This window comes from Lactuca sativa, chromosome 6 (genome assembly GCF_002870075.4).
Source record: "Lactuca sativa cultivar Salinas chromosome 6, Lsat_Salinas_v11, whole genome shotgun sequence".
Taxonomy (NCBI): domain Eukaryota; kingdom Viridiplantae; phylum Streptophyta; class Magnoliopsida; order Asterales; family Asteraceae; genus Lactuca; species Lactuca sativa.
In genome coordinates this window covers 27,880,514-27,901,914 of record NC_056628.2, presented here as the reverse complement: position 1 = coordinate 27,901,914, position 21,401 = coordinate 27,880,514, and the positions used below count along the sequence as shown (strand labels likewise).

Here is a 21,401-nt window from a genome sequence, read left to right as displayed (position 1 = left end):
CCTTAAGTGTATTTCTCTCATTATAGTCTATCCAAATGCATGATGCCATGCAACCCAAATGGACCATGTCGGGTCGGGTCAAGTCTTACCAATTATAGTTATGGACTTAGACATTAATCCAACAGGTCCTTGGTCTCAGATCGATATGCATCCAACTCCACCTGTAAGGTGTCTGTACGAGACCTTTCAAAGTCCTGGTCCTCGGTCAGATGACGAAGACGAACTGTGTTGACTCTAGAACTAGCACGGATCTCCCTGACTTCAGTTTAAGTTGCAGTTAGCTCTCTCTCTGCCAAGCTTCATTTTTATTTACGGCTCGACCATAAACTAATACTAACTATCGGATGCGAACTGTATTGACTCCGGTGTTCGCATCATTCTCCTCAGTTCGTTGAATAGTTGCCCTTCCTTGCTCATCATTGCGAGCAATTCGGCGAACCAATATAGGAAGGACTCTGTCTGCTGAGCCTCCCTCGCTCAGATTGTAGAAGCTCCGGTCTCCATGGTACGGACGGGATTGACCTTGTTCGTTGCTCCACTTATTCAGGTTCACTGCCCACAGAGGTGTCGAGCCATGAAATTTCGGTCGAGGATTTGGATTGTTGATCGGAGCCACGAAGGGTAGGTTATTGTCCTCGGGATCTGGGTCTGAGTCTTCTTGCATTTCTTCTTCTGGTTCATTCTCTATCCATCCCCCATTGTCTTGGTTCGGGTAGTAGGGGTCTCCTGGTAGATGGAATCCGGCCATTGCGTCTGTGCGAGAATAGGGATATAAGAATTGTCTAGAACTAAGGCACATAAGGTTGAACCTCAAGGTTAAACTATTATATGCATAAAATACTCATATAGTATTCTAAATGTTATGTTTGATTCTAAGGTTTATAAGTTTGGTAAGTTTTAGACTTGTTGTCCACTGTAGCTATCCCCTGGCATATGTTGGTTGGCTCTCGGACAAATATAATTGATCAGGCTATATTCATCCCAGTCCCGATTACATATTCCAAGGCATACCTGTATTTCACGAATCATCTATAATACTTCTATATTGTTTTTATTATGATACTGACCCTGTTATATAATCTATGCATGTATACTTTATAAAAATTTCATTTTAAAAGTATAACTCTCACTCAGAGTGTTTTTGCCCAGTTGTGTTTATAGTTGTATATCAAAAATGGTTTTGATATACTTTGTTCACTATACCAATCTATCACACCCCCAAACCAGAATGGTGGAAACGTTCGGGGGCGGAGGACGTCATGTACAATATCATAACAATTGAATAGTAAAGAAAGTACCCACCACCATAATATAAATATATTTGAAAAGTTTACATGATTGTATGTGTTACATGTTTGAATATAAAATACTATATGGTGATCCCAAAATATGTTACTAACGCCAGCGCGTTAGTCTTCAAAAGTAGTTGCTACCTGGTTTAGCCTTTTCCTGAGAATACAAGTTATTTCAAAAAAAAGTGTCAACAGTAAAGTTGGTGAGTTCAAAAGTAGTGTTTTAAGAAAATGTATGTCATTCGAAAGCTCACGTTTGTTTCCAGAAAATCCGATATTTTCTTATGAGTGTATGAAATTAATATGAATGATTGTTGTATAAATTGTATGTATTTGAACCCGGAAAATCCTATATTTTCCTAAAAGTGAAATGCAGTCTCAAATGACCAAGATCGTAACCTGTAAGCAACTATGACATGCTCAAAAGAATGATGTATAGTCTTATTATAAAACAAAACTATAAGAGGATTGTATTTGAATGTGAAAAGAACTGTAAGTGTTACTTTTCCCGTGAAAACGTAATACCATAATAACTGTCTATCCAGTGAGTTTTATAACCGTACTATCATAATTTGCCTGTAGCGACGTTCTTCAAGCGTCGAAATGAGATGACACTTGTTACCCCGGGGACTGTAGGTAACAGTCAGGGCGCGGGATCATTAGTCCCGTATAGATCTATACACACTTGTCACGTTCTCCGGACGGGAGATTCTGGTTATAAACAGGACTTCTACCGGTACGTTAATAGGTATATTGAAGATGAATGACTCACGAATTCTCAATTAAGTCCCGTATTAAAATGAATGTATTTGTTTCTGAAATGTTTATCCTTTTCAACGATATTAACAAAGGCATAATAGAGATTGATATGTCCTTATGAATATACAATGTTGTAGTTGAAATGTTTACTCTATAATATGCAAACTTATAAACAAAACATATTTCATTTATAAAGCATGTTGTTTTCCCAAGAGAGTAAATTTGTGTTATGAGATATTTTGCATGATGATGACTTCATAAGATAGTTAAAACAATAGTATGAAAAGTATATCGAAGATTGACGTTTCACACGATTTTAGCCGTGTGTTTACTTGTATCCCCCCCCCCCCCCCACTTTAAAAGCATTTAAAAAGGTATTTAAAGTGTGCTTGTAGGTGTATGCATTCACTTGATTGAAGTGGTGGCTTGAAGAAGTTGAGACTAAAAATCGTGCAGAACTTTGACTAGAAAAGCTGCTTTCTCGGGATTCTCGGGAATTCTCGAGACCCTCGGGAGCGTAGAACTTCCGTCAGGGCTTGAATATGAAACTAGAATGTCGGTATAGCCTTGAGAGGCTAGAAGTGCGAAATTTGGGAGAGAAAGTAGTAAATTTGTAACCAAGATCCGTAACCCTCGCACCCTTTATATAGGGACTGGACATGATGCGAACGCGGGGCGTTCCCCTGAACGCAGCGCGCTACAAAGCTGAAATACATCATCGCTTACGAACCTCGGATGGGATGGCGAAGGGACAGGTCTTCGATTTCTCATTTAGGTCGTGTTGGCTAAAAGTCGCTCGATCTCTATTTCGAGTTTTTAGTTGTCTGAAACTTCGAAAAATCATAACTTCCTCATATAAAGTCAGATTTGAGCGTTCTTTTTATATACGTTTACGGTTTTGGGATATCTACGACTTTCATTTAGATAACTAAGGTTAAAAAGCATTTTATTGGAATTTCATGTTTTCTGCTTAACAGTGTTTTACCGGTATTGTCGCGGATCTTCGATTGGTCATAACTTCTTCGTTATAACTCGAATTTTAGTGTTCTTTATATTTTTGGAAACTTGATACAATATCTAACACTTAGTATACTCAATTATGGTTAATGAACAAATTTATTTTTCACCTAATTTATGCTGGTGTTACAGGGAGGCTCAGCAGACAGAGTCCTGCCTATTCTGGTCCGCATGGTTGCTCGAAATGAAGAGCAGGGTAGGACAACCATCAACCGAATGATGGAGGTTGATGCCAATGAGGGAGTTAATATAGTCCGCATTCGTCGTCTTGAGGATGCTCATGGGAGGTCAATGAGAGACAATGAAGCTCTGCAGCAAGACTTAGCTGCAACTCGAGCTAAAGTCATAGAGCTTCGAGCACGCCAAAGATTATATGAACGACACCTTCTTGACGTGGAGTGTTAGCTGGTAGGTTTGAGGGTTCACCCGAAGGGTACCCGTCGCTAGTAGAAGATGCTATACCCGTCCTTTCTTTTGGTTTAAGGAATATCCTTCTTATCTATGCTCTATGTAGCACTTTTCCCTATAAATATTCTTATCTTTCTAAAACTGTTGCTAGGTCTCTATGCTGTCAAAATTTTCTTACTTTGGTTTGATGTAATACCTACTTCTAGGTCATTTTCCCGAACGTGTTACATCATTAATGCCAATACTATTGACAAACATCTAATTTATTGGGAAATATTTATCAAAGTGCTTACATGCTCCTACTGTTAGATCTCTATTTCAATCATATTCTCATCTGTTTTGTTGGGCTATGATGATTTAGTCCATGGACCGCTCTCATTATACTTACAATTATTCTTACTATCATCTTCATCTTTGTAAACTTTCAGTTGAAAGATGCCTCCACGTCGATCAACGGGACGCAATCCTCCAATAAATCCAACTCAACCACCACCACCTCCTCCACAATACAATCTGGCAGCTATCCAAGCTGCAGTGGTTGCGGCTGTTTCAGCAGCCTTAGCCCAATTCAGTGCTAGTGGTACTAGCGGGAGTGGGACAATAGTTCATTCCACTTAAGGTGATGCTCCAATGCGCTCTAGGGAGTGCTCGTATAAGGATTTCACCAACTGCAAGCCCAGGTCCTTCAACGGGACTGGCGGAATCATTGCCCTATCGTAATGGTTCGAGAAAACAGAATCGATCTTTGAGATCTATTCTTGTCCGGAAGGAAACAAAGTTAAATTTGCTGCCTGCACCTTCGCGGACAGAGCCCTGACATGGTGGAATAGCCATGTCAAGTAACTAACTCTAATAGTGGCTAATGTTATGGGCTGGTAAGCTCTTAAGGAGCTCATGCTAGAAGAGTACTACCCGAGGGGCGAAGTTCAGAAACTTGAACAGGACCTCTGGAGCTTAACCATAAAGGGCTCCGACATAGTGGCCTACACTGCCAGATTCAGCGATCTGGTGGCACTATGTCCATGATGGTCCCTACTAAGGGGAAGAAAGTCGAGAGGTATATCTGGGGGTTGGTGCCTCCATTTCAAGGGAATGTCTTAGCTTCAAACCCACTACCTTCGACAATGTCAAGCGGTTGGCACAGCGGCTCATTGATCATAGAGTCTACGCCCCGACAATGACAACAACCCTGGCCATCCCAAAACCCTCCAAAGCCGCTGACAACAAGCGGAAGTTTTGGGATAAGTTAATACGATAAATTATTAAGTTATAACTATAAAAATGCATTGAAAAAAATCATATAATTGTTAAAAAATTTATATTTTAAAAATAAAATATTATTCAATATTTATTAAATACAATTAATTAATAAAAAATAAAAAAATATTAAAATTAAAATATAATTAAAGATAAAATAAAATATGTTTAAAATATAAAAGGTTACGTTAAAAGGTTAATTCTAGTAAATCCAAAAACAACGACTTAAGTTGCACCGTTTTGAAGATGGCTCACGTTAATCCATTACAGTACTTATGTTGTAGGTCAAGCCGTCAAGGTCCATCATCTCACTCGACCCATTATATTCCTATGAAGTCCAACAACTATTAAAGTGAGCCCAATCACTTTAATCCTTTCAATTACATCCCAATAAAACCTCCACTTACAATTTTAAAAGTCTCTCCTTCCCTTTTAACACAAGAAACCATATTCACCAATGAGTCAGATCCATTCCTTAAACCTCGAAGGCTAGAATTGCCTTGCCTTTTTTACACTTCAATTTATTTATTTACTTTTATAAAAGACACACTCTTCAATCTATCTTAATATCTTTAAACTATATTATCATCTCAAACATAACTTCAAGTTCAACTATTTTTCTAAAAGACTTTAAACAATATACCCGCAATCTAATTTACTGTTTAATTATACCATTATCCTATATAAGATTTCAAATCTTCAACTACTTGGGTTTAAAGACACCATATTTAAATTTTAAAATATATATATATATATATATTACAAAAAGAAATTAGTACATTACTAAATTATTTATATTAATGCAAAATGCATATAGAAAAATTAAAGTTTTATATTAGGTCAAAACAACAATTTTGAAAGATAAATTAAATTCCTTCTATCTTTTATTCTTACTTAAATAAAATAATGACATGAAATCTATCATCTTTTTTATGTAATCACAACTTTTGATTTTAACATTTCTCTTAATCTACTCATATTAAGAAAAAAAAAAAAAAAAAGGTAAGAATGATATTTTGATTATTCTTCTTAGAAAACTAATTTACATAATTTAATATAAGTCGTGAGAAAAATGATTTCTCTTTTTAGAAGACTAATTTATATAAGTCATGATAAAAAGCAAAAGCATATTTTGTTCAGAACAAACATGATATTTCGATTATCCCAAAGAACCACTCATCTTTTTAATAAAGACACGTTAGCAATTCGATGAAGAATATTAATTTGATCAGAAACCCCAAACTAAACAAATCAAATAAATTTGATCAATGAAAATCAAAGCTGCTTCTGCTACAAGTTACCAAAATTTTTTACAATTCTTCGTCTAATCTTTATATTAATCAAAATCCTATACTAATTAACCTTCTTCACTGCTGCTGCATCTATATAATATACTAAGTCAAGATCAAGAAAAACCAGAGATTTTCCTTTTTCTCAGCTCATCATCATCATCGCCGATTCTTCCTCATTCGGAGTCATGTTTAGATCCGGCAATTCAAATCCTCGCTTCGTTTCTTCTTCTTCAACTACTCTAACAGATCGGATTCCCGCTGTTCTTCCCATCGGATTTTGATCAAAATCGATCTGAACAAACAATGTATCAGTTATAATCTGTTGCATATTTAAGCATTTTTTTCTTTTAGAATGAAAAATTAAGAATTTAGGTTACCTTAATTCGTTTCAAATTCTCATTTTTAGCTATTTCGTGATTCAAATTCGAACGCATCGACGCTAATTCCTGTTCTTCGTCTTTAAGCTCGTGAAACGACTGCAAAAATAACAGATCGGTGAGTCGGGTCGGGTTTTGGTGTTAAAAGAGGGATCTCAAAGAGCAAGAAGAAGATGATCCGGGTCGGGTTATGTACTTGAAAGCGTATAAAAAAGAATCCGAAGAACAAAAAACTAACCTTTCTTCGATGGGACTTTGATGTGGAAGCAACTTCGTTTGCCTGCAGATATAAAGAAAAGTAGGACTGATTTAGAAGAAAGAAAGTTGTAAATTTACATTTTTACCCTTTTGGAAAGGAATATTATAAGGACAAAAAGATATAGCCGACAAACCCTCACATAAATATATCCAAAACTCGTGATTATTCCCTTCGGTATTTATTATTTAAAAAATTAAAATAATTTTCATAAAATCCATGTAGGATCCGGATTCAAGGGCGATAAATTCGTATAATATAAAAAAAGGAAAAAAAAAAATATTAAACTAAGTTGAAAAAATAGATGACGACAAAAAAGACAAAAGTGCCCCTGGCCTTTCAAACTCCCCTTTCTTTTGCTTTAGGCACGTCGAACCCTATCCCCACTACAAAACGTGACTTACATGGATGTAAATTAGAACAAAGGGTAAGGGCAAAAATGTCCATAGAAAATATTCATCTTTCTTGGATCTTGATGCGCTTTGTTCAATTAAAAGTCACAACTCGACAACAACACTTGTCTTAATTACCAAAATACCCCTCTAAGCCACCTTAGAAGCAACAGGAAAAAGAGACTTTAGAGTCCTTTTTCTGTTAGCTTGTGGGATACTTTTACCGTCGGAGATGTTACTGACGGAGGGTATTTCAGTCAATATGAAAATAAAGAAAGTAAAAGTCAAATCCCGCGTATGGTAAATTAGTGATAAATTAAGTAGAGAGAAAAGGGTAAATTAGTAAAAAAAAAGCTTAATAGTAATTGTTTTCATGCATTTATTTTCCCAAGAAAAGAAAAAATAGTGTAGGAAACGCCGATCGGCCGGAAAAGTTCTGGCGTGGCAGAGATCAGGTCGACGGTAACCAGATTTCGGGGGAAAGGGAAAAGCTTCCGAGAAATAGTTGAAGAGAATGAGTAATTGAAAGACGACGTCGGGTACACCGGTGAAGTCGATGTAATTTTCCGACGATAGATAGAGAAAAAAAATCGGTGGAAGAAAAGAAAAAGATGAGAAATCTGATTAGAGATACAAACCTTGACGGATCTGCTTCCCGATGAGAGATCTGAAGGCCGACTAGATTCGTCGTATCCATCGCTTGTTGAGCCGCCGCCACCGCTCCACGACAGATGTGTGGTAGGGCTACCACGGTGTTCTTTACCGAATCCGTTTGAGACGGTGGTCGTCGGAGCTGTGGATTTCGATCGATTCTTCCGATGGCCCCAGCTGAAGGATGGTAAGAGCGTTGTAGAATTTGTAGTTGCTTTCGACGAATCTGAAGAGGAGGAATGATTCATCCGTAACAGAAGCTCCGCCACCATCGCATCGTTCGTAAGCGCCGCCTCCAACCACTGATCCTTCGCCATCTGAGCTATTCCGATGCTTCGTAGCCTCCGTTACAAAGAGATGATTCGAGGAGGTTCACAGATTGGATGGATGTTGGTGTAGAGAGAGAGAAAGGGGAGCGTTGAGATGTGGAAATGGGGGATGAAGGGTGGTGGAGAGATGAAAAAGGCTTTTATAGGAGCTGTTGATTGAATGAATTATGTGCGTGGATACGATTTGGGTTTTTTATGGGTTGCTTAAACAGAATAGTAATAAATTGTTATCTTATTATTGATTTGGAAACTTATTATTTTTTGGGGTGATTACAAAAATAACTAAATGAAATGTGTACTGTCATTCAACCCCACAAAAATGATAGTGGATTTAATATTTAAAAAAAAAAAAAAAAACAAAACAAAAAGTGTATATGAACTTGTTTACTTAAATGTTTAGTTTTTTAAGATCAGCATACAAATGGTTTTTATTACAGAATAATACAGTTTAGGCTTAATTTTTAAATCATCTATTAAAAAATAACTATAAGATAATCTTTGATTAATAAAACTTAGTTATCAACGTACAACACAAACGAGAAAACAAACAAACACAAGTTGTGCTATTAATTCTTTATGTATGCTAAAATCAGTTTTTTGAAGACTATACATCTATAAATCTAATGGATATAATATTGGTATGTATGATCTATTGCAATCATTTAAAAGGTATATGAACTCAAAGGCCAATGCCAAGGGATGTTGAAAATAGTATGACGTTTAGCAAGAAGAAACCTATATTTATTTTTGTCTGTTACGTGACCATATTAAGTGAATGTATCCGATATCAAGAGGGGTGCATTGTTTATTCATGTGGTGATGTTGCACGAGGTTAGATGTGACGTTCAACTCATAGTGACCACTTACAGTTTTCATTTGGCGTCTAACATCTTTAATTCGGTCGTTAGGAGTTCTGTTTAATAACCGAATTCAAATTTAGCGATTGGCGTCCCTATGCAAATAATGAAAAAGAAAAAGAATGAAACTTGTGTCTTCATCTTCTCGGACTTTTTTAGAAAAATTACAAAAAATCAGGATTTTATGACTTTTCCAAAAAGTTCATTTTTCTTGTGTAAAAAACTTCAAAAGTAGCTTTTAAAACTAGTTTTGCCAAACATCTTTTGTTTTTTTTTTCTTTTTCATAAAGGAATTTTGGCTGTGAAAAGCTAAGCCAAACATCCTCTTGTATGTCATTGACAGTTGGATGTTTTGTATGTATTTATTTTTAACGAGTAATTTTATTATATTACGGATAATGATGCGGTAACAGTATGTTACTTTCTTATTGTACATTCTATGTGATAGGTTTTTATAAAATGAGATCAAATGAAAAAGTAACAGTGAAATGGCTTTCATTAGACAAGGATTTCTATAATTGAATAGGTATGAAATCTCTTTTTAATCTATTTATTGCATTTGTTATTTTAAAAATCTAATTATTTCGTTGTACGACATATATCTTTTCAGGAAGTTATTTATGGATGCACAATTACATTGAGATACACAAAGTTTTTGGTAAATTAAATGTCTACACAAAAACGTTTTCCCTTTTCTTTTTCCATTCAAGCTATGACTTAATATTTGCAAAATAGTTTATGATTTAAAATTACAAAATAGTTTATTTTAAATTAGAAAGTAATAAATTTATAAATATTACTTTTGTTAGATTTGGAGTTGGAAAATTTCTATGGCTATTAGGAAGGATTTATGTTGATACTATATATGTTAGGTTGGATATATGTTTAGTATGTGGAGGCGTGAAGGTGAATGTGTGATCGTGCACCTCCTTATATTTGGGGGTTACAGTTTTGGATTATGTTTCAGGTATTTCAGAGGATTGCGGGAAGGTGAAGGCGTGATCGTGCACCTGCTCATATTTTGTTTTTACGATTTTGGGATTTCTCTAATATGAAACTTATTTTGAAAACAATTTGTAAACAATGATGGTTTGTGGTTCATTTTAAAAGTTTAAATTTTTAAGAATTTTATGGGTGTTACAAGTTGGTATCAGAGCCTTGGTTTGAGTGAATTGGAGGAACACTTATGTGAATTGGAGGAACACTCATGTGAATCCAGTCTCAAACTTAGGAAAAATATTTTTAAATGATTTTCAAACGGTTTTCAAAATATTCAAGGAGGATGTGATATGTATGATCAGCCGGAGCCAGTAAGTATACCCCAAAATACCATACTATTATTTGATATTGTGATATGTTAGAACAACATGCTAGTGATAGGCTAAGGATCTTTAGGAATTGCATGATAGAATAGCCTGATTATATGATGTCTGATAGCCTAGGATCCTTTTCTTTTATGGAATTTACATTATTACTGTAGTTGCTTAGTGTATGCATCATGGTTATATATAGATAAGATCTTATAGCCTGGGAATGTTTGATTTGGCCTTATTTCATATTCTTGTTTGATGAAGAGCTTAGGGGAGGATCAGATATTCGAAAGTCTATAGGGTTCGGTGTTATGTATGGCTAGCATACACGAGTGTTGCAGGGTTGGTGGAAGTTTCATGGATGATTTGTGCGGGGTCAGCCGGCCAGTTGTTAGATGATTAGCCATCCTCTAGGAAGTGAGGATTAAGTGTGTAGTTATGCTTGAGAGTATTGTTATGGTGTTATGATGATCCTTGAGACAAATATGGGTAGGTGTGGAAGGTAGTATGGGCTCGTACTACTGAAAGCACATGACCCATACGCGTAGTAAGGAAGTCACAACCCCTAGGGCTTTGTTGGGAATTGGTTCCCCGTTATGATATGTGGTTTATCTGATATCTTCCTGGTGTATTTTCAATATGGTGACTATGAGACGAGTTGAGATCGGATCCGGGTTGGGATTGGGGGCTGGCAGTTAGGGTGGGCCAGCATTGTAAAAAACCGCGTCAGGGAGATCATCCGTGAGGAGGTAGTTGCTATTATCCGGGGCCAGATCCCGAAGATACTCGGGTCCATCAAGATCGCGATGATGGAGTTCTTTGATGATCGCTATGCAACTATTTCTGAGACTGCTGTTGCTGCCGCCTCCGCAACCGTGGTGGCTACAGGTGTTGGGATAGGGCGGGTCTTCCAGTATCCGGACTTCGATAATACGAAGCCCCCGACTTTCAAAGGAGTTCAGGACCCGATTATAGCCATGAGGTGGCTATGTGATGTGGAGGGTTGTTTCTTCACTTGTTCATGCCCTACTGACTAGAAGGTCAGGTGCGCTCTGAACCTTCTGAGGTCCAGAGCGAAGGATTGGTGGAGACTCACTACTAGTTCTTATTCTGTCGAGTAGAGGGCTACTGTGACTTGGGAGCAGTTTTTTGAGATTTTCTGCTCCCGATATGTTCCGCTAGTGGAGCGGGAGAGGTTAGCATAGGAGTATTTGGATTTGAGACAGGGTATTGAGACGGCGTCGGAGATCACCAAGATGCTCATAGAGAGAGCCATGTTCTGCCCTGAGCTTGCCACATCTGAGCAGACTCAGTGTAATGCCCTATTACGAATCGCTTTCCTAATTCGGGACTGTGGCCTGAAGATAGGTTATAATAAGGCTTAGGGCCTTTGGAAAAGAGAGATCTAGACCCATATAGGTACAAATAATATAATTGAGGTGATCCGGGAGTTCGGGTTGTGCCTTGGAGCCAAGGGGTATATCGGTAAAGTGGCAGTTCAAGCTCTTTATGAATTTAGATTTTCGTTCGGAAAGTTTTGAGGTGAGGATAAGTTGATAGATGTGTAGAGCTTCTCGCCATCTTTCCATGGATATAAATAACGTCAAAACGGAGTTGAAACGAAGAAGTTATGGTCGTTTGAAGTTGGAGTAGTTCGGGTGAGTGATCATTGACTTGTTGACCAAGCTCATTTAAGGCTCACGACGTGAGCATGAAGTGCTCACAACATGAGGAGCGTCTGATGCACCAAAACCCTAATTTTCGGGTATTTAAAGGTATGAGATGATTATGGTTGCTTATCCTCGGAGTCTCAGACTCTTTCACTCCCAATACCTCTTAAAACCCTAATCTCAACCCCCATTGAAGTCCTTGGTCATTCTTGGTGTTATTTAAGAGATTTTGAAGCTTTGAAGCCCTTGGAACAAGAAGAAGATCATTGTTGGTGCATTTGTTAGCTTCTTGGTTGCTTCATCAGCTAGCCCTGGAGCTTTTAAACCTTTGTAAGTCCTCAAGCTCATGCCTTTCCTTTCCTTGCTTGCTAGATTTAAGTTTACATGAATTTTATGGCTTGTAATGTTGGTTAGCATGCATGGAATCCATAAATTTGGCAAGTTTATGGATTATGATGGTGTCTTAAGTCATATAAGTTCTAGATCTGAATTTTGATCAAGGTTTTGGACTCCATGTTAGAGTCTTGGACCTTTTCCCTTCATTTTGCGCCATAGTTGATGTTGGGACATGTATTGGACATGTATGTCCAAAAAGCTTCGATTTTTATGGTCCTTTGGGTCAAGGAAGACCCTCTAGACTGTCCCATGTCAAGGCTTAATGGATTAGGAGCTTAATGCTCATTTTTGGTCAGATTTGGACTCACGATGTGAGAGCATATCCGGGGAAGTTTCTGGGCAGAAATCACGACCTCACGACTTGAGCGTAAGGTGCTCACGACGTGAGCATCTCCCGTGCATGTTTTGGACTCGTTGAATGTTGGCTAGTTTGGTCTTGGACTTATCCTTTAGCATGGGCTCATAATGGACTAAGGATTTTAAAGTAATGGACTTCTGGCTGGGCTTGCCTTGCTGGGATTGCCCTAATGGGCCTTGGATGGTGAATTGGGCCTTAGTGGGCCCAACGGATTTCGGCCTTGTTTAGACCCAATGGGCTTCGGCCAATTGTGGGCTTGGTTAGTTGGACCCTTTATGGGAGTAGTGCTTGGTGGTTTTGCCATGGGTAATTATTAAAGAATGGTTTGGTTGTTTGGTTCTGTTTGTGGAAGCTAGTTCGTAGCAGCTGCAGCAATTGTGGGATTTATCTAACGTTCGAGGTGAGTTTTCCTCACTGTACTAACAGGGTTGAAGGCACCAATATCGTACCTTCTTTTTGGATTGTTATCCCGGTTATCGCATGATGATATGCTTAGTGATTTGTTAGATATGTATCCCGGTATATAGGATGATGCTATGTTTAGTGACCTGTTAGGTCGGTATCATGGTATATAGGATGATGTTATGATTAGTGATCTGTTAGGTCAGTCTGACTGTTTGTACATGCTAGCATTTGACATCTATATGTTGATTGTATGTTTGGGGGTGGGTTGAGGTGGACCTACTTTGTGCTGTAGGCTAACATACCTAGGGTGGCCCGAATAGACTACATGCCTAATAGGGCATATCAGTCAGGCCGAAGGCCCGGAGAACGGTCCAGACAGGCTGAAGGCCTGGTAAGGGCAGACCAGACATGCTGAAGGTTCTGAGAGTGGGCCAGATAGACTGAATGCCCGGTGAGAGAGGTCTAGTCATACTGAAGACTCTATACCCCGAGAACGGTACAAACAGGCTGAAGGCCTGGTAGGGTGAACCAGACATGTTGAAGGTTCTAAGAGTGGGCCAGATAGACTGAAGGCCCGGTGAGGGCGGTCCAGTCATACTGAAGACTCTATATGCATGCTATTATTTGTATATGTGCTACTGTTATTGTGTTGGTACTTTAGGGTAACTCACTAAGCTTTGTGCTTACGGTTTCAGTTTATTGTTTCAGGTGCTTCAGATGTTTTGGCGAGGCGAAGGCATGACCGTACACATCCTCGCGTTTTGGACTTATGGTTTCTGGGATACTCTGATATGAAACTATTTTGGAAAACATTTTATAATAACTAATGGATTTTGGATGTTTGAAAAGGTTTTAAATTTTACTAACATTTTATGGATGTTACACTCAGATGACCCACTACTTGAGCATGCTCAGGACGGAGATCAAGCAATTTGTTTCTACTTAGTGCTACAGATAACTGTTGGAGATGTAGGAGGCTGCTAGGCGGCATGAGATTGAGATTGATCTGCAGAAGAGAGAGCAGAGGCCGACCCCGACGCAGTCGCAGCCTGTGCCAAAGAGGTTTAAGACCAATAATGTCAGATATGGGGGGCGGAAGGGCCGCACTTGTGGCAAGTGAGGCAAGGCACGTGAGGGTGCTTGTCGGTCATCTGGCGAGCGATTGCCGCTAGCAGGCTTCAACACTCTGTTCCAGGATTTGCTATCATTACGACCACGTTTTCCATGCGAAGGCCAACTGTCCATCACTCGCTTCCAGGCTGGCGCAAGCTCCAGCATCGACTACATTGAGGATCACTGACGGGAGTCAGGGTAGGGTGGATCCCCCGAGGGCTCGAGGTCGCTCTTTCCAACTTACTGTCGAGGAGGCCAGGGTAGCACCAGATGTTGTGATTGGTATGTTTCTATCACTTATATTATTGATTATGTTTGTTTATTCTCATATGTTTGTACCTTTGTTAGATACGTTCCTACTGAACCCCTTATCTGATTTAGTATTGTTTGACTTGGGTGTGAGTCGGTCATTTATTTCTCGGTCCTTCAGTAGGGAGTTTGTTTTGCCCATGGGGGAGTTGGAGTGTCCATTGTGAGTTTCTATCGCCAACGAACACAGGGTTTCTGCTTTGTCCGTTTATCAAGGTTGCGTTCTGGAGATCTTCGGAGTATCCTTTCCGATCGAGTTGATTTCGATTCCCATGGGGGATGTTTGCGTGATTGTGGGTATGGATTGGCTGAGCCGTTTCAGTGCCATGATCGACTTTGAGGGTTAGCGCATGGTAGTTTGAACCCCAAGTGGGGGAGAACTGGTTATTTATGGAGAGGACACCAGGCTGGGTTCAAGGTTTTGTTCGGCATCTAGGGCTCGACAGTATATTCAGCACGAGTGTGTGAGTTATTTGGCTTAAGTTGTGGATACGCGGGTTGGGGATCAGGTATCGGTTGTTGACGTTCCAGTTGTCAGAGAGTTTGCTGATGTATTCCCGGAGGAGTTACCCAATGTACCTCCTGATAGGAAGGTTGAGTTCAAGATCGAACTTGTGCCGGGTGCGACTCCTATTCCCAAGGCGTCGTACCGATTGGCACCGCCTGAGATGCAGGAGCTGTCATCTCAGCTGCAACAGCTGCTAGGCAAGCAGTTCATCCGTCCGAGTAGTTCTCCGTGGGGAGTGTCGATTCTATTTGTCAGGAAGAAGGATGGTCCGCACTGGATGTGCATCGATTATTGGGAGCTGAACAAGTTGATGGTGAAGAACCGTTATCCCATTCCACGGATTGATGATCTTTTTGATTAGTTGCAGAGAGCATCTTGGTTCTCCAAGATTGATCTGAGGTCTGGGTACCATCAAGTCAGGGTGAGGGAGGAGGACGTGGAGAAGACCGCGTTCCAGACTCGTTATGGTCATTACGAGTTTGTGGTGATGCCATTTGGGATCACCAATGCGCCTACGATATTTATGAATTTGATGAATTGGGTATGTTGGCTGATGCTCGATTGCTCAGTTATTGTATTCATCCATGATATATTGGTGTATTCCAAGACCTGAGAGCAGCATGAGGAGCATCTTCGCGAGCTTTTGGGGGTTTTGAGGTGAGAACGGGTCTATTCTAAGTTCTCGAAGTGCGAGTTTTGGTTGCGAGAGGTTCAGATCCTTGGACACCTCGTTAACCAAGATGGGATTTTGGTCGATCCGGCCAAAATCGAGGCAGTAATGCAGTGGGGGATTTCCAGTGGGGCCCTAAGCAGTAGTCCGCATTCGAGACCCTTCAGCATAGACTTTGCGAGGCTCCAATATTAACCCTCCCTGATGGAGTTGAGGATTTTGTGGTTTTCTGTGATGCATCCATCACCGGCTTGGGAGCAGTCCTCATGTAGAGAGGACGGGTGATAGCTTATGCTTCACGGCAGTTGAAGCCGTATGAGACAAGATATCGCACGCATGATCTTGATTTGGGAGCGGTGGTTTTTGAAGGGTTTTGAGCATTCTAACACTCCTATGGTGTACATGCAACCCTAAATACCCTGGATCTATGTTTTCTCTATTATACATGCAAACTTGAACTTTCCAAGGTATTACCCTAACTAGCATACAATCATTGATACTTGGGTAATATAAACAAGTTAGAATACATACCTTTTCATGTAGCTTGATTCCATGGAGCTTAAGATCCTAGTGCCTCAAGTGTGACACCTCAAATGGTTCACACAACATCACCAACATCTTGGAATAACTTGAGAGAAAAGGTTCCTATGCTCAAATCGGCTAGCCCTTATGTGTACACACACTAGTGCCAATTTCTTGAGCCATGAGGTCCTTATATATTGTGGCTATTAGGGTTACACCATGTAACTCATGTCTTTCCATATTCTTCATGCTCCATGGGTTAAAACCTCCATGGAGTATCCATGGGTTTAGCCCAACATGAAGAACTATGGATCATAAGCCCACATATATAAGAATGAATGATTTACACAATCAATCCCCGTATATTTAATTAGTCTCCTTTTGATCACAAAATTAATTCCAAATTAATTCTTGATCAATACTAATTAAATAATATGATTTCATATTAATATATTCGAACTTATAATGTATTAACAAATCATAAATATCCTTTTCTCACAAAAGTCTATCCAAATTGTTCCGATGCCATGCAACCCAAATGGACCATGCCAATCGGGTCAAGTACATACCAATTATAGTTACAGACTTAGACATTAATCCAATAGTCTCCCTCTTGGATAAGTCTAAAACTATTATTGCGTATGACTTCAAAACCCGACTAGCAATTGTAGCCATACACCAAGTATGCACACTATGTTTTTTCAAACATTAGTTATGCCATACACCAAGTATGCACACTAAGTTTGTCTATGATCTTTACTTTGTGAAATAGATCAATTGAGCATAATTCTAATGATTCTCATTTCAGAATCCCAAACCCTTATCACAAATGCAAGAATTCTAAATTCCTACCATTTACCGAAATTTGTTAGATTTTAAACTTATATGCACTGATCCTCTGTAATGATTATGCACAAAGTCACAAAGACTTGTCAATAGACATTATAGAGTATTCCAGTGGAGATCACCTCCATGGAAACGAAGTCTCATATTCAAAGTACATTGCTTTGAACATCCTTCTTGCATTAAGTTTCCTAATCTTCCACAAATTTAATGAATAACTTCCACCTATGGGAACATTTCCATATTTCCATTTTGACTATCACTTCTGAACAAGAGTTGCCTCTTTTCAGAATATGTCAAAATGGTCCTCTCCAAAAGTATAAACCATACTTCCAACTGTCCCTGAGCAACCAATATTTGGTAAACCTTAGATTGTCCTCGACAGTTGCTTAATCAAATTAGTTATAACCAGTTCTAGTACTTTTTCCCTCTTAATGCTCTAGGCATTTGGAAAAAATTAGAATAGATGAATATTATAGCACATGCAATCGATCCTATATCCGAAGCATATGGGACATGATTCATGATGTCTCACATAAAGACATGCTACTAGACCAGTCTTTTTGCTATAATATTTCTATTTCTATTTGCCAAGTTCTCATAATTTAGATTATTAAAAGGGATGTCGTAATCATAATCGAATTTTAGAATGCAAATAATGGTCCCATATATAGAATTTCCTTATGTTGAGCCATTCCAACATTATATATATATATATATATATATGTATATATATATATATATATATATATATATATATATATATATATATATATCCTTGACTAAAGATGATTAAAACCTCAATCTAAGCTTTTAGAATTGAAATGAAGTATAATTTCCTCTCACTTAATTATAGCAAAACAAGTTTTCCCAATTGAACTTTTGTTTTTCTATAACTAACATTGCTAACTTGCAACACTTATCATAATTATCATGCTCCCACTAACATGATGATTATTAGAATAACACTTATGCTCCCACTAGCTTTGACATGTACTCAGAAATCAGTTAGACTTCTAAAATCAATACTTTATTGACTTTCTTACCAAAGTTCAGACTTCTGATACGAGATGCTTTGATAAAAACTTTATCAAAATCATACACCTTTCCTTAGATAGTACACATGTGTGTCTAAACAATTTCAGAACTATGAAAAGGTATGCCGTAATCATAGTCTCAATTGTTTAGACCTTTGTCATTCCTCACAAGTCCATGTTAGTGTGCCGGTTAACCACACATGCTCCACTAACGACTTTGAGAATGCAAACATCACACTTGCCATCTACCTAAACTCTACTTAGTGAAAGCGTTTCCTCACCATCATTTTCATGACTCGGAGAGAACCCTTATGACACCTAGATTTTATGGTGTATGTGTTCCTATCCATGTGAATTTTTCAAAACCATCATCATAAGACAAGGTTAGTGACAAATCCAAACTCATATGGATTGAACTTGTGAAATCTTAACTTCTTTCCACCTGGCAGCACAAGGGCCTGCCATTGCTTCCAAGTTGTTATGCAACCAATTGAGAACTCTTAGAACTCATATGCAAAGCCAACTTTAACTGGAACGGGAACAGAAAAGTCAACACGATAGGTTATAAACCTCACGTCGTGTGCTAGTGATAAACTACAGGTTTCATTCTTGATTAGATCCTGAAATGCTTTCAGGATCTTTAAGACTCCCATTTTCCTCTTGACATATAAGACTCTCTTGCCAAATATTCAAGAGATAGTGTGGATTCTTTATCAAGACAAACACTTCACACAATTGCCCCAAGTTGGTCTTTGTTTTATCCAAAACATCACAACTTACCAATTTCAAATGTACAAGGGTAGGACACATTTTACTCTTACATTTGACTAGTGGTATAAACCTTCTTTAAGATATGTCACTCAAGTTACAATCTTGGAGTATGACTCTAAGACTTGTTTCTGGAACAAAGTATGACTCATCTTCTTGATTTAACCAATTCAACAATTCATGACTCCTCTTCTTAGCCATAAGAATGCACTAAGATGTACTTAGAGGACTAATTATGATATGGTTTCTTAATCCTTAAGATGATCACAAAACATGATACTAAAGTACTCTCCCATATTTTCAGATTTGAGAAACTTTTATCTCTCTGCCTAATTTGATTCTTCTGATTCGTTCTGCCATACATCAAAACTTTTCCAATTCTTTAGAATTATATTTAAACTTGTAAGTATAACCATATTTACTAAACTTTAGTAAATCATGACGAATAGTCTTATCAATCTTTGTGGTGGACTTGATCAGTGCACAAGAATGTGTACTCGATCCCTTTGTCCTTCACTTGACTCACATTTACATGTGAATAAGGAATTAGTCTTAATTTTCCAAAGATGAAAATTCTCATTCATCATACTATACAACTTGCATGATTCCAAGTTTCGGTCTAATTGAGAACTTGGGTGATGAGAATCTTTCCTTATTTGGTAAATTTAGACACTACCACAAATGAAAGACTCAAAATCACATTTCTATTATTGCTAGAAACATACAAATATCAATTTCCAATAAAAGCCATTGCAAGGAGATATAAACTAAAATAAAATCAAAATGTTATTTATTTATAAAATGCGGAAAAACTTTTTCCTTACAATGCAGCTTTAAATGAAAATTATGCTATTACATATCCAACGAGTGCATATCCAACAAGAAGGTGTGTTACGGATGTAGCGAAAAAGGGCATATTGCAAAGGACTACCCAAAGAAGAAGGAGGCTACAAAGCCTAATATGCCATCTAGGCCATAGGCGAGAGCATTCCAAATGACACTGGAAGCAAAAAGGGAAGAAGTGGAAGTCGCTTCAGGTACCTTTCTTGTAAATGATTTGCCTACCAATATACTGTTTGATTCTGGAGATAATTACTCCTTTATATCACATAAATTTTGTAGAAGACTAGCATTGCGTGTAGATAAACTAGATAGTGCTCTAGTAGTACAAGTTGATAGTGGCATATTCGTACATGTTAGTGATTGCATAAAGAACATCATTATCGAATTGAATGGGAATAAATTCCCAGAGGAATTGTTGCCTATTGAGTTAAAAGGCTTTAACATAGTGCTAGGAATGGACTGGCTTAGTGCGAACGACGCTGACATTAAGTGAAAAAAGAGGATTGTAGTGATCAAACCTCCTGGAAGACAACCATTTATGGTGTATAGGGACAAACATAGAGTAAATTTTGGAATTATCTCCTTGATGAAAGCCAAAAAGTGTTTGTCCAATGGATGTACATCATACCTAACATTCATGATCGATGCAAAGAAGGAGAAGAAGGATATGCGAAGGATACCCATGGTGTATAACTTTCCGGAAGTCTTTCCTGAAGATCTTCCTGGATTACCCCCTAATAGACAAGTAGTGTTTAGGATAGACTTGTTACCAGGAACCACACCTAAGGTGAAAGCACCTTACCGATTAGCACCAACAGAGATGAAGGAGCCAATGATACAACTTCAAGAGTTGTTGGACAAAGGGTATCATTAGAGCTAGTTCATCACCCTGGGGAGCTCTAGTGCAATTCATAAAGAAGAAGGATGAGAGCATGAGGATGTTCATAGATTATAGAGAGTTGAACAAGGCAACGATGAAGAACAAGTACCCATTTCCAAGGATTGACGACATGTTCGATCAATTGCAGGGTGCAAGCTATTTTTTGAAGATCAATCTTAGGTCCGAATATCATTAGCTTAAGGTGAGAGAGCGGGATATAGAGAACACTGCTTTCAGAATGAGATATAAACACTATGAGTTTTTGGTTATGTCGTTTGGACTAATCAATGCCCCAATAACATTTATTGATTTGATGAATAGGGTTTGTAAACCTTTCCTCGGCAAATCCGTAATAGTGTTCATAGATGATATTGTCGTATACTCAAGGATTCGGCAGGAGCATAGTAAACACTTGCGCAAGATGTTAGAAGTCTTGAAATAAGGAGAAGTTGTACGTAAAGTTCTCCAAGTGTGATTTTTGTATTCGAGAAGACCAATTTATGGGTCATGTGGTTAACCATGATGGAATAATGGTTGAACAAGAAAAGATCGAAGTGGTAATGAAGTGGGAATGACCAAAAAGTCCCACCAAAATTTGAAGCTTTCTGGGACTAGCTGAATATTATAGAAGGTTTATCCAAGGCTTTTCTTCAACAACCGCTCTATTAACATATTTGACTCATAAAGGAGCTACATATACATGGAGTAAGAAGCAAGAATAATCTTTCGAAGAATTAAAGAAGAATTTGTGTGAAGCATCGATTCTTTCTTTACCTGACAGAGTTGAAGACATCATAGTTTATAGTGATGCATCTGGAGTTGAGTTAGGTTGTGTTCTGACCTGGAAAGATATATATATATATATATATATATATATATATA

The 21,401-nt window shown here is 38.2% G+C and overlaps 1 protein-coding gene across 1 annotated transcript; it reads right to left on the bottom strand.

Annotated features, from left to right (window-relative positions):
* Positions 1–5,976: 5,976 nt before the first annotated feature.
* On the bottom strand, positions 5,977–8,352 carry LOC111895168 (uncharacterized). Its single transcript, XM_023891267.3, has 4 exons — positions 7,689–8,352; positions 6,641–6,682; positions 6,403–6,501; positions 5,977–6,317 (listed from the first exon to the last, which is right to left on the bottom strand). Exons 1-4 carry the CDS (start codon positions 8,016–8,018, stop codon positions 6,168–6,170), a joined length of 621 nt encoding a protein of 206 aa, XP_023747035.1. The 5' UTR covers positions 8,019–8,352; the 3' UTR covers positions 5,977–6,167.
* Between the last annotated feature and the right edge of the window lie 13,049 nt (positions 8,353–21,401).

Excerpts from the sequence above, each read along its gene's own strand:
- LOC111895168 (XM_023891267.3), bottom strand. The coding sequence starts at position 8,018 with ATGGCGAAGGATCAGTGGTTGGAGGCGGCGCTTACGAACGATGCGATG. Across the intron at positions 6,502-6,640 it reads CAAAGTCCCATCGAAGAAAG|TCGTTTCACGAGCTTAAAGA; the intron begins GTTAGTTTTTTG and ends TTATTTTTGCAG. Across the intron at positions 6,318-6,402 it reads AGAATTTGAAACGAATTAAG|ATCGATTTTGATCAAAATCC; the intron begins GTAACCTAAATT and ends TTGTTTGTTCAG.